This window comes from Vigna angularis, chromosome 10, assembly GCF_016808095.1.
Source record: "Vigna angularis cultivar LongXiaoDou No.4 chromosome 10, ASM1680809v1, whole genome shotgun sequence".
NCBI lineage: Eukaryota > Viridiplantae > Streptophyta > Magnoliopsida > Fabales > Fabaceae > Vigna > Vigna angularis.
The window spans coordinates 20875560-20888806 of record NC_068979.1 but is presented as its reverse complement, the minus strand read 5'-3'; the positions used below and the strand labels follow the sequence as shown (position 1 = coordinate 20888806).

The window sequence follows — 13247 nt, the reverse complement described above, 5'->3', positions numbered from 1 at the left end:
TTTTATAACTTTACCTTTTTTTATGTTGGTCTGTACTTTTATTTTTATTTGAAACTTAAATTTATATTTAAAATTTTAACAATATTCTTTTTCAGAAGATTTATTATGAAAGAAATTTACTAGAAAAAGACAATATTAATATGATGTGAATTCAACTGATACAATTTTTCATTCATAACCTTAAAATAATGAATTAATAGATTTTCATCTTTATATACTACTTCATTTTCTATTTTTACTTAAGACTTATATTTATATTTAAAATTTCAACATATATCTCAAGAAAAAATTAAATATTAATATATTTAATAAATAATAAAATTTTCAATGACTATGAGATAATAAATTTGTAAATTCTAATACTATATTAAAAATAACACTTAATTCAATCTTATGAATAAGAAGCGGTGACTTGTTTTATCTCTGATTCAATAATAAGTCAGGTTAAATTAAATATGATAATAAAAAAAGCTTATTGAGAATAGTTATGGTAGAATGTATGCACTAATCCTATATATATTAAGAAGGTTTGAAAAAGTAGAGAAAGATGAGGTTAATTAATGAGTATGATATGTTTTGAAAGTCCTGATGATTATGGGGGTGTGATTAAAGTTTTTGAAGGATGATGATGAGGAAGTAGATTCTTAAAGTGAGACTGAGACCAAGGGATCCTAATCATCGTTCTCATCTTCTTTCTGTAAAGATTAAGCTCTGGCTTTTGACCATTGACCCAGAGGCACGTGCACCGCATCCTTCTTTTCGTTCAAAACGCAGAAACGATGATTTCGGCGACGCACGTGCACTCCCTTGTCCCGACACACACTAACATAATCATGCCTTAACTCTCACCTTTGCATTCTTTAATCTTCCTTTCCTTTTTTTAATCTGCTTTTAATACCCCTTAAATTAATCCCACGGTTAATTTTAATGTAAACCCACGTTAATCTTATCACATAAAACTCAGGTGGTACCCACCATGCACGTGACCATGCCTAAACTGTAACTTCTATTTTAAGCTTTTTTTTAACCTCAATGCAGAACCAAGTACTAATTTATTACTCAACACCGCCATTTAACATGCATGGATTAAAATAATCTACGCTTTTCTCGATCAAAGTTTTATTTTACTCCTTCAGTTTATGTTTTTCTTTGTAAAACGGACATTATTTCATTGTTATAACTCACTACAGTACACTATTACTTTCAATTTTTAATATCTCCATTTCAAACTATATCATAATTATTTTTGTATTAGTTTTCGTGGTTTAAGTCTCAGTTCACATTATTCTTTCCAAAATTTAAAACATTTGACTTTTCTGGGGTTTGTTTGTTGCAGTGTAGATACATAGATTGGCTTCAGACTCCACTGATTGAAAAAATAAATAAAAGTTTTATGCTATTTTTTTAAAAGATAAAAATAGATGTTTTTTCAAAAAGAAAAATTATGACTATACGAGGAAACATATGGTAAATGGGAGAAGAGAGACTGAGGTTACGTGTAATATATGGAAAAGATTAAATATGAGGGAGAAAGATATTGAAGGGGAGGAGTGCGATTAGCAAGTAGTTTGGGAAAGGTGTATCAACATCAAGGGGAGTGTGAATAGTTTTACTGTAAAATTCTAATGCAATGCAGCTCGGTCCAATTCAATTGGATATTAACAAACGGGCTTTAGTACTTAAAAATCATGGGGCTATTGCTTCCTGCAATTCCACAATTGCTAATTGCAACTCTCACAGTCATAGTAAAAGGCTCAAATATCCTCTACCACTGCAAATTATCACCACTTTCATCATCATCTGCAAAGGAAGAAAAAAAAGAGAAAATTAAAAAATGAAAAATATTGTTTCAAAAAGCTTTTACCAAAACACTTTTCATGTTTTGGAAAGCTCTTTTTATAACACATTTTACGTAGAAATGTTTCAGAAAATTCATTCTAGAAGGGCTTACATATGTTCGAAAACAATTTTTCCAAAATACATTTAATGTGTTCCATAAATTCTGTGTTGAAAATTTTGTTCAGAAAATTTAGGAAAACTTGTTAAAAAAGTTTCCAAAACATGTACTTTTAAAGTCAAGGAAGGTATAATGATCATTTTAAAATTTTGAGGTGGTGAGCAAAGAAATTGTAAGGGTGCAGAAAATTAAAGCCAAATCATGGGCTGTCAATTACAAGTTGGGCATTTCTTCCTACATCTTTATGATTTTAATCTGCAGTCCCATAGATGGTGAAATAATCAATTTGCCATGAAATATAAAATTTAGGCTTATTGTGAATAAATTCTGGATTATACATTTTGAATATATATATATATATATATATATATATATATATATATATATATATATATATATATATATATATATATATATATATATATATATATATATATATATATATATATTTATTCAGCTACCACTACCAATACCAAACCCTTCATAAATATATACAAACACTCTTAACACAATACACTCAATGCCCAAAATAATGAAGGCCAAATTTGAAATTTTGAAAATTTATGAGGATATAAACTGAAATTATGGGGTGCAGGAAGAAATGTCCTAAATAACAGATAAATAACCCTCTTATCGTAGACCAAACACTGGACTTTAGTTGTTAACTTGTTACGTGATAAAAAAAGATGTTTTTTTTTTTCCACACAGAGCTTTTAGATCAACTATGCTAACAAATTGAATAATATAACTCCATTCTGAGGGTGAACATTTAAAATTAATTTATTATAAAAAAAATTAATTTTTTTATAGTATTTCACAAAACCAAAAGTAAATAAAAATAAGAATGGACGAATTATTAAATAAGAGAGCAGTTTAGATTTTGGGGCACGCTTTTCTACATATGCCGCCTAGAAAGCGTGTCTACGTCACCGTATTGCATAGCTTATGCAAGTGATCATTTTGAAGATACTTTATACTAAGAAATGAAAAGGATATTTTTTTTTGTTATTATTTAAGAGTTATTTAATATAAATAAAACGAAAAAAGAAACAGAGAGAAATGAAATAAGTTATTTAAATACTATACTATATACACAATAATCCGTATGAGTAATTAAAACAATAAAAATAAACCTGAATATCTTCAACAAATTTGATTCAAGTTTTATGGGTAATAAAATTTGTTTAAAAAAATTAGTTGTTACTATAACCCAAAATAGTTTCATATTAATTAAAACAGAAAATATTCCAAATGTGTAGTGATTAATGATATCAATAAAAATAATTAAAATCGGATTATATAACCTCTATAAAAGTATATACTGTAATGAGAAAAAAAGAAAAGTGAATAATAGGTAGATATGGTAGAAGAGTAGGAACTACGAATGAAAATGAAAATGGCTAAGAAGATGATGCGTAACTACGACCCCAGCACGCTTTGGCAATCATCACACGCCATACACAAAAGTCCAAACTTGGACCTCACCTTCGACCCTTCCCTTGGAAATCCCGATTAAAGCACTAATACAATATAGTCTTTAAATCAAACACTTGTGAAACTACCAAAAGAAAGCTTTGAAAATCATCATATACCACCCTTTTTTACTCCCTCTTTTACAATGTTAAAGTCTCTTTCATACGTGTGTACTGTAACATGAGTTTCACTGGAATTGCTCTTCCTGCTTGTAGCTGATAGGGAGTTGGAGTTTTGAAGCTTGGAACAATCAAATGGATGCAATCCAAACAGAGAAAGTTTATGTTGCTGTTGGTAATGATGCACAAGATGGATTTAAGGCTTTGAATTGGGCTCTAAAGAAATGGAATTCTCATCCAATTTCCGTTGTTATTCTCCATGTCACACACAATACTCCCATGGATTATGTCTATACACCATGTAAGTTGGACTTGTGTATCGGCTTTAATTTCATTCTCCGCACTCAAATTCAATTGGGTTTAGCTTAGTTTTGAGATTCTTTTGCAGTTGGGAAACTTCCAGCAAGATCTGTGAGTGAGGAGAAACTACAAATTCTCAGGAAAGATGAGCAAGAGAAAATCAACAAGCTGTTTTCCAAGTATGTTGCTTTCTGTGGCAAGGTGTGTACATTCGAAACGAAATTATAGTTGTTGAGTCCAATTACTCAGATCATACGAAAAGAAATTTTGTATATTGCAGGTGCCAGCAGAGATTCTTCAAGTTGAGAAATCTGATGAACCAATGCAAAAACGAGTCATAGACTTGATCTTTGGTTTAGGAATAACCAAATTGGTCATGGGATTTTCATTCATGAAGCCCTCCGTGTGTGTAACTTGCTTGCTTTTCTTATCAAAGAATTTCGTTTTGTAAGTAATGCGAAATTGACTTGTTTTTCTTTGCTATGTGTTCGGTCTCTTGATTAGGAAATCTAAAGGTGCTATTAGTGGATTGTTCTATGTTCATCAGCACAAGCCTTCCTTCTGCGAGCTGTTCATTATTTGTGGGGGGAAGCAAATTTTCCTGAGAGGAAAAAATGATGAGAAAATCATGGAGGATGATCATGGAGTCATGGTTGCGAGAATAAGAGATAAGATAACCTTCAAAGATTGGTTAGACAAATGGTTCAATGACAAAACCCAGGATTCTCCGGATAAAAGTGAATCAGTTTCCTCAAGCAATTTGGAGTCCCCGGTGACCAGAAACCAGTGGGAATTTTACATGCAGGAAATTGATAATTATTATCAAGAATTGTTGTCTTCCAAGTTGGAGGAAGGAAACTGCGGGCTAGATAATGACGACTCACAGATTGGTCCAAACGAGCCACATGTCACTGAACACAACAATTATAATATGGTATCTTACAACAATGACAGATATTTTTTCCTCAAATATGTGTGTGGCCTTGATTAATGCTAATATTTATCTTCTTTGTTCCCTTTCGTTTTGTTTCTTGTAGGGAGTTGTTAGATGATTGGTTCACTTTTTGCATATAATATGATTTGCTTTCATTGTACAATATTGAAAATGAAGGCGCCTGTTTGTAAAAGTCCAAATACCCATCTTAAGAAAACTCACTTTGATATGTATGTTCTAACAAATTCATGCCCATTGGTATTTATACTAATATTTAATGTGTGTAGTTTTCAAAATATGGAACCAATTTTCAACTCTCAATCTTTTGGTTTGTGTAAATTTTGAAAATGTACTCACTTTATGGATGTTCTTGTTCCCTTTTGTTATTTCACATGGTGTTGTCAAAAGTAATGCCTAACACTGTATCCTATTCAGAGTGGTGCAGAGAAAATTGAAGTCCTGAAAAGTCAGCTGAATGAAGCTCAGAAGACCATTCTATTGAAGAGGAAAGAGGCCAAAGATAGTAAAGAGAGGCATGCAAAAGCTGAATGGGCAATTTGTCTATGCAACAGTCGGGTAATACTCTAAATTTTTATCAAGATTAGGATTTTGTAAATTGATATGTGGATTAAAGAAAACATTAAAGATTAATGCATGTAATGTTATACTTTAATTTTATTCACTGATTGTGATTATAAATAATCTATCTTCTTCGGCATTCTAGGGATTTATTTTTCTTGCATGTGAGATTCACGTAAATTGTAATTATGAATGCGATGGTTAGGCTGAAGAGGTGGAAGGTCGAATTCGAGAAGAGGTGGGTGCTAAGGAGGAGCTAAAGAAGGAATGGGAAGCGGAGAGAGAGCAGACGGAGGAGATGAGAATGGAGGTGGAAGAGAGGAGGAGGAGACTCAGTTCCCTGACGGAGGTGCAATCGGAGCTCTCCAATAGGCTTCAAATATGGACGCTGGCCAAGACGCGGGCGGAGACGCAGCTCGAGAGGGCGGTAGGGGAGAGAACAGAGATGGTGAGGGAGATCGAGGAGCTCAGGCGCCAGAGAGACGTGCTTAACCGAAGGATCGAGTTCTGCAAACAGAAGGACGCAATTGGAATGGCGGCCAGGCTCGCCGACACGCGCTGCACCTTCCGCGAGTACACGGCGGAGGAGATCCGGTTGGCCACCGACAACTTCTCCGAGCGGCTGAGGTTGAAGTCCGGTGGAGATTGGAGCAATGTTTACCGGGGACGCTTCAACCACTCCACTGTTGCCATCAAGATGCTCCCTTCTTTCTCCCTCCAACATTTCCAATCCAAGGTGCATTTTCTTTTTGTCGGATTCAATTCTTATACAATTCTTTCCGATTCCAGGTTCAAAGCTAAAACTACATACATGATATGTGATTTTAGAGTCAGAATCGATTATAGGAAATTAAAAACAAAAGTTAATGTGCATAGAATACTAATTTAGACTGCATTTTCAGGTGAGGCTTCTTGGTGATATTAGGCATCCTCATCTGATTGCCATGGCGGGGTTTTGCTCCGAGCCCAAATGCATAGTTTTGGAATACATGCGCAACGGAAGCTTAAGAGACATGCTGTTTTCTAGGAGAAAAAACCGCGTTATAAGATGGTACGACCGAATACGAATTGCCACAGAAGTTTGTTCAGGCCTGGGCTTTCTCAATGGAGCTGAACCAAGGCCCGTCATTCACTGCCATTTGACCCCATCCACAGTCCTCCTAGACCGCAATTTGGTGGCAAAGATAACGGGCTTTGGGCTCCATGATTGCCGTGACGAACAGTGTAACGTCGAGTCAGATTTGCAGGCTATAGGGGTTTTGTTGATGCATCTTTTGACAGGAAGAAATTGGGCCGGGCTGATTGAGGAGGTGATGGCCGTGGATATGGACAGAGAGGCTTTGGCTAGCGTTCTTGATGAGATGGCTGGGCAATGGCCATTGGATCTAGCAATAGAACTTGCAGGCCTGGCTTTGATGTGTGTGTCCACGAAAAGCAATAGAACTTCAGAACTGAGCATTGCAAAGGTCTTGGAGGAACTGAATGAGATAAGAAGAAAGGGGGATGAAATAGTTGGAAGGGAAGGACGAAAGGCAATTATTGGTGGGTGTGTAGATAGAGAGGGAACCAGTGATGTGCCTAGTGTTTTTCTTTGCCCCATACTTCAGGTTGGCTTCTTCATCTTTCAAAGAACTTTCTTTTACATACATAAATATTTCTCCTAAATATGGTTTTTTCTTTCTTTATCTGCAACATATATGATATGTTACAAACTTTCATGATACTGATTAAATTCGAAAAACCCACTGGCCAACTAATAACAAGTTTGATCATTTGTCGAGTCCTTCAAATGATGTTTGGACAGCAGGCGAAAGTGGGGTTAGTCTTTTTGTTTCATAGACTTAAGGTTGTGTTGTTGGGTGCAGGAGGTAATGAAAAACCCACACTTGGCAGCAGATGGGTTTTCTTATGAGCTTGAAGCAATAGACCACTGGCTGCAATCGGGGCGTGACACATCACCAATGACAAATCTGAGGCTGAAACACACATTCCTCACCCCGAATCACACTCTCCGTTCCCTAATTGAGGATTGGCAGACCAATAAACCACCTAAACTTACACACTAATACCTAATTATTTTTAGTTCATTAGATCATATGTACAGATTAATTTGTGACTAGTGCTGATTTTTTGTTCTCATTGCCACCGGTGGACCATTAACTCCAAAGGAAAAGTTACCAATTAAATTAGCCAGTCATGGGTAGGTTCAAGCCTAAAACTTCCTCCCTTTTCACTTACTAGTATTTTTTACTGTCACAGTCAGAGACTTGCTACAACTATAAAGTTTTAACTCAACATGAAAGCAAAAATGGAATACTTATTCATATAAATATATCAATACGTAAGTACACTATTTGGTTTTTCAGCAAGACAATTTAACGTGTAAAAAATTGCAATCTCCCAAGCATAATAAATCTTCTACAGCAATCAGTCTATGCCCAACCTAATGTCACTATAGCTATATTACACTGCATAATTTGCGTTTGACGAGCGGCAATATCTTTCCAGTCCCACAAAGAATAATAGACATATCCAGGAGTGACTTTTATCTTGAAGGAATATTACCAAGATTAAAATGTCAGAGTGAACCAAGCATTAGACTCCCAAACATTTAAAATTGAAACAACAACACCGGACGACCTTCTTCGGCAGCGAATATTCAGATAGCAAAGAGGGATCAGTGGAAATGTCTTCAGCTCTTGACCAGACAAACACCCCTCGCTCTTCTTGTCTGCCAGGGACAGTGTTGTCCAGTAGGAATGCCACCAACAGTGTAACCACCATGTTCAAGGACATAAGAGCATTGATTGCAAAATCAAGCTGCAAGATTCAAAATGACAGGTCAGCTCATATGATCCAAAAAGGAAAAAAGATATTGCTCCATTTGCAAGAAAAACAAGCTAAAATGAAGATTTGTCGTTAAGGACAAATCTGCATGATACCAGTTTCAATAAAGATAAATCATCTAGGATGTGTTAGAAAGTGTGTGATTAAGTAAAACTTAAGATTCACATGTTCATCTATAAGCTATTCAATCAGTCCTCCTTTTGTTTGTTCCTTTTTTCTTTATATTTAAGGCTAAAGGTACTAACCTGTTTAATGCCTGAACGGAATGGTCCGCTTGATGCTGCCGCATAAGGAACCAGATAACTGGGCAGTATCAAACTTGACTCAACCTGGTATTGTTGAAAATAAGCAGGGATAGACATTCCAAGGAACAGTGAAACGCCAACTATTGTAATGTTCCTGAAACTGGTTGATTGACTAAACCGTAAATTAGAGAGGCCTAATGCTGCAGTAAGAGCCCACATGAAACATAGTACAGAAGCAGCCAAGGCCTGTGGAATGGAAGCGAGAAGAGCACCCACTTTCCCTACAAAATTATATTAAAAGTCGTATTTTGAAACTCAAAAAATGTACCAAAAATGAAACCACTGCACATCCTTAGATCCATCGCAGCCAGAATGGAAAGGAATGAGAATGTATAAAGTTGAACAAGAATTTGGCGCCAGGAGTTATTTACCTATAAATGAGAACAAGATCAAGAAAGCAGCTCCAACCACCACTACATTCCGACTTGCCACCTTGGTGATGTCAATTGTGTGCATGTTTTCTGTCAAGGTTGTTGAGCCAGTACCTGAACCCCAAAGACCAGCCAATATGCTACAGAAACCCTCAAGAGCAATTCCTCGGCTCACAACACCGGGAGTAGGAGGCCTTGAATTAACTTGCAGAGATGTAGCATGATAAGTTCCAACCTGGAAAAAGGATATGCCGTTCACAGTTACAATTGCAGGTTCATCTCCTATTGATGTTTGATCCCTGCTTTCAGCATGAAAATTCATCTTAATAGTTAAATGAGATTAGAACCTAGACAATATGATACTTACTGAATCCACAGAGGCAACAAGTGCCACTATGACCATGATTATGGAAGTCCTAAAATGGAAAATAGGGATGCCCCACTGTAAAGGGTAAGGAATTCTGACCCATGCAGCAGTAGCCAATGCATTGGAAACATCAGTCCTGCAATGCTGCATGGTATATGCATGTTTTCTACATGCATCCAACAGAATGTTTGAACTTGGTATATTAGGATTGCATCCTTTGTAATTATATGCTCCCCCAGCTGTTAAAAAGGATGCATATATCCAAATTATTGTCAAACTCAAGGGAACCTGAAAATGTTAAAACATCAAGTTACAAGAATTATTACAACATAAACATGCCAATGGAAAGACTTAGCCAACACTATCCAAGATTGATCAAGAAAAACAAAAAGGAGAGAATGACATAGGTCATCAATATTAGAAATGAACAATTATCATCTTAATTTAAGATACTTACAGCATAAATTCGAAATAAGTGGCGCCCGAAGATAGATATTCCTCGTAGATACTTCAAACAAGACAAAAAGAAGAGAGAATGAGTTTTTGAATGCTCCTTACAGCATTAAATAAACAACCAAAAAGCCATGATCTGTTTACAACAGACAGCCTCTAACATGGAGGAAGTAATTTTACAAATTACAACAACTAGAAAACCGCTTCAGATGCAAAATATCCTGTACTGGTGCTACTTGAAATGCATATAGGACTTACTAAAGTGAATATCAGAACCAGTGCTATCTGTGGAATGGTAATTTCTGGGCAAGTGCCTGCCTGTGGAAAACCGTAGCTGAAGAATGCTAAACCTACAGCAGCAACAGTTGGGGCAACCACAATTGGGTTGATTAACCTAAAATCGTAAAGAATAAACAGATCAGGCTAAAGTGTTTACAGCCCTCTAGAGATAAAAGGTCAGTAGCTTCTACAACTTCCTTGATCAATATAAATTCCCTTTATGCATATGGCTATTCCGTGTGCTAATGCTAACACGTGTTAAATATTAAGCAAGGGAGTAAAGTGGAAAGCTAACATACTTTACTAAATCTAGCACAAGACAAAAGACATTTACTAACTTAAGATATGGCTTGTAACATCTTACCTGAGTAGAACAGACATAAAACCACTAAATCCCAGGATAGATTGGAATATTGAACCAACAATTATAGCTCCTTGGAGTTCCCTCATTATGTGTCTAAATTTCTGCAATTACAGGGCTTTTATATGTAAGCTGAGAATATATCCAAACTAACAGAATAGAAGTCAAAGTTGTATGTGATTTGCTAATAAAGAGGTACATAATAGACGAAGTCTATTAAAAGATAACAGATACATAAAAGCAGAAAGGATAGAAGAAAATTTATGCTGGTGATTCAGATATACACAAGTTTAAATGGTAAACAAGCCAAGCTTAAATTAACTACTACTATAGTTTCTGTAATACGTGTATCTGAAGATGTATATAGTTTATAAATTTAGATAATATAATTTTGTCTGCCTAAACTAAAAGGGCTTGGAAGTGATGCTCTAATGAATTAAATAATGAACTTACATGCTCGGTGAGATTGCGATACTCTTGAGCATTTATGATCACTAATGCCGGTGCTAAATACACAAATGAGCTCCCTTGAACTAAAGGCAGTCGAGTACCAAAGTAGGAGTGCAGTATTGTGGTGATGCCAGAAAGAAACAGTATTGTAGAGATTACGGTAGCAGTATCCTTCTGTCCTCAGCGATTAATGTAAAATCAAAATAAACAGATAAGAATATGATAAAACTATCGATTTTGTTAGAGTTACATGCAGTAAATAGTAAATAAAAGCATATACTTACATCTGTTCCACCCATGACCGGTACCATAACTAAGGGAATCAACACAAGAGAACCGGCTAATGATAGATAGTGTTGCAGGCCATAATAGATAAGAGGTACTGCAATTAAAAAACCCAAAGACGTAAGTGAAAACTAGGTAAAAAAAAATTGGCCTCTTATAGAAGCAGGACTATACAAGTCAATCTTGTAAGTGTTGAGATAATAATAAGTTAAGACAATGCTATGGAAGAAAGAACTGGGAAAATGGGTTCGTTCAGAAAGTCCTTTTATCTCATCCATGTTGAAGGAAATCAAGAATTGGTATTCTCAGATGAAATTGTCTAGATCTATTTTTCACTTCCGCTGACTCTATTTGGAAAGGAATCAAGGGGTTCGTCTTGCTTGTAGAATGGAACATGTTGGTTGCTGACAAGCATCAAACCTTAACAAGGCCAGCTGGGGTTGGAGTCATGTGGAATTGGAAACTTAATTCCTTAAGAAGGATTAATGTAGCTTTCCATCAGTTCTATGAAATCCTGTAAACAATAGACATCTCTGCTCTCACTTTCCTAATTTTGAACACATTCCTATTTTCTTTCTCCCCAACGGAAATTATCCTCAATCAGTCACGGAAAAGAAATTAGCAACTGCAGAATAAAGCTGTCGATGCTATTCACACCAAAATCCAAATAAACTCACTCATGGTACACATCACTACAGACCAATTCACGCAGATATAAAAAGAATTTATTAGCAAGCATCAGAACATCCAAGATGGGAAGTTAGCAACATACCATTCACATTGTTGAACTCACAGCGTTACAGCTTCAAAAATTTTAAGATAAAATATAAACGCATATAAACTAAAGAAATCAATGGTGAAAAAGAATCTACAACCGACAGAAAAAAAGAAGAGCACAAACTAACCAATTCCAGGATTCTCTTTGAGCCCGCACTTCAATCCCAACGGTCTCTGCCACCCTCCATCACGATGCTCCTCCCCTTCCGGAAATACATTGACCTTAACATCGCCATTCCCCTCCTCCCCCTCCTTTTCCTCATTCACCGGAGCAACTGCAGAGACTCCATGCCCATTCCCCTCCCTATTCACCATCCCATTATTGGCATTACCATTCAATGCAACTTTCCTTTCACCACCATCACGTTCTTTCTCTTTTCTCCCCCTCTCATCTAAGACAGCACCATTCTCAGCCCTCGGTGCACCTCCACGAGACTCTGTTTCGATCTCGTCTCGTCTCGTCCTCCCCACCACCGGATCTATCTCTATCTTGGGAGATGACCCTCCTCCCTTCCTCTCAAAAGCTTCAAACTTTGCACTCCCACTTGTCCCTGCTTCCCCTGAGTAATCAGACACAAAACCCGTTCTCTTCGCCCACGACCGTAACTCTCTTGGGTTGTGCTCATTTGGTGATACAAAAGGCTCCACTTTGCTTGCTACTCCACCTTGTTTCTTCCCAGTGCCACCCCTCACACTCATGGCCACATTTCTGTTCAATGATTCCGAGTTCAACGACCCAATTTCCATTGACATCCAATGACACTACTGAACTCTACCCAATTTAGTATAAAGTACAAATACGAGATTACAGAAGCGCAATGGAACCAAAATGGTGTGAAAAGGAAGAAGAGAGTTCAGTGTGTAACAGTTGAAAGCGACGGTGGAAGGAAGGAAGGAAGGAATGAGTGGAATTACCGAAACATCCCTGTGGAATAACCCTGCCTAAGTCTTTAATTGTGTCGAAATGATGAGATTTTCTATGTTTGGCTCTTTGCTTATGCTTCAAGTTATCTTCTCCTGGGTGACCAATTACAAGCTTCTGAAGTGGTTCAGTTCAATAGATTTACACATGATCATGAGGACGATGACACCATGGAAATTGGAAAGGACACAGCTAAATCGGTCCAATAAAAAGTTGACTCATCTCATTGCATTTTATCTTTCTATATACATTTTCTTCCTTTCTACCTTATCCTATTTGCTAATTTAAATCATTTATAAATGTTAATTAAAGTAATTAGAAAATAAATTTTACCATTAATTATGTTATTATTCCAAAATTACTCTTCTCATAATTAAAACTCAAATAGTTGAATAAGACTTTTAATGTATTCTCCAATTAAGTTAGGAAAGACAAATTTTGTATCATTCATTTCAAATATTTATTTTT

At 36.1% G+C, this 13247-nt stretch overlaps 2 protein-coding genes across 2 annotated transcripts; one reads left to right on the top strand and one right to left on the bottom strand.

Moving 5' to 3' along the window:
• Nucleotides 1-3387: 3387 nt before the first annotated feature.
• Nucleotides 3388-7580, top strand: LOC108319843 (putative U-box domain-containing protein 50). Its single transcript, XM_017551133.2, has 8 exons — nucleotides 3388-3850; nucleotides 3938-4050; nucleotides 4130-4254; nucleotides 4354-4783; nucleotides 5219-5359; nucleotides 5568-6098; nucleotides 6265-6969; nucleotides 7228-7580. Exons 1-8 carry the CDS (start codon nucleotides 3685-3687, stop codon nucleotides 7426-7428), a joined length of 2412 nt encoding a protein of 803 aa, XP_017406622.1. The 5' UTR covers nucleotides 3388-3684; the 3' UTR covers nucleotides 7429-7580.
• Nucleotides 7581-7661: 81 nt separating this feature from the next.
• On the bottom strand, nucleotides 7662-13002 carry LOC108319844 (nucleobase-ascorbate transporter 11). The gene is made up of 10 exons (XM_052869190.1): nucleotides 11986-13002; nucleotides 11080-11177; nucleotides 10799-10969; nucleotides 10349-10449; nucleotides 9964-10099; nucleotides 9710-9760; nucleotides 9253-9540; nucleotides 8886-9120; nucleotides 8455-8735; nucleotides 7662-8182 (listed from the first exon to the last, which is right to left on the bottom strand). Exons 1-10 carry the CDS (start codon nucleotides 12608-12610, stop codon nucleotides 7958-7960), a joined length of 2211 nt encoding a protein of 736 aa, XP_052725150.1. The 5' UTR covers nucleotides 12611-13002; the 3' UTR covers nucleotides 7662-7957.
• Between the last annotated feature and the right edge of the window lie 245 nt (nucleotides 13003-13247).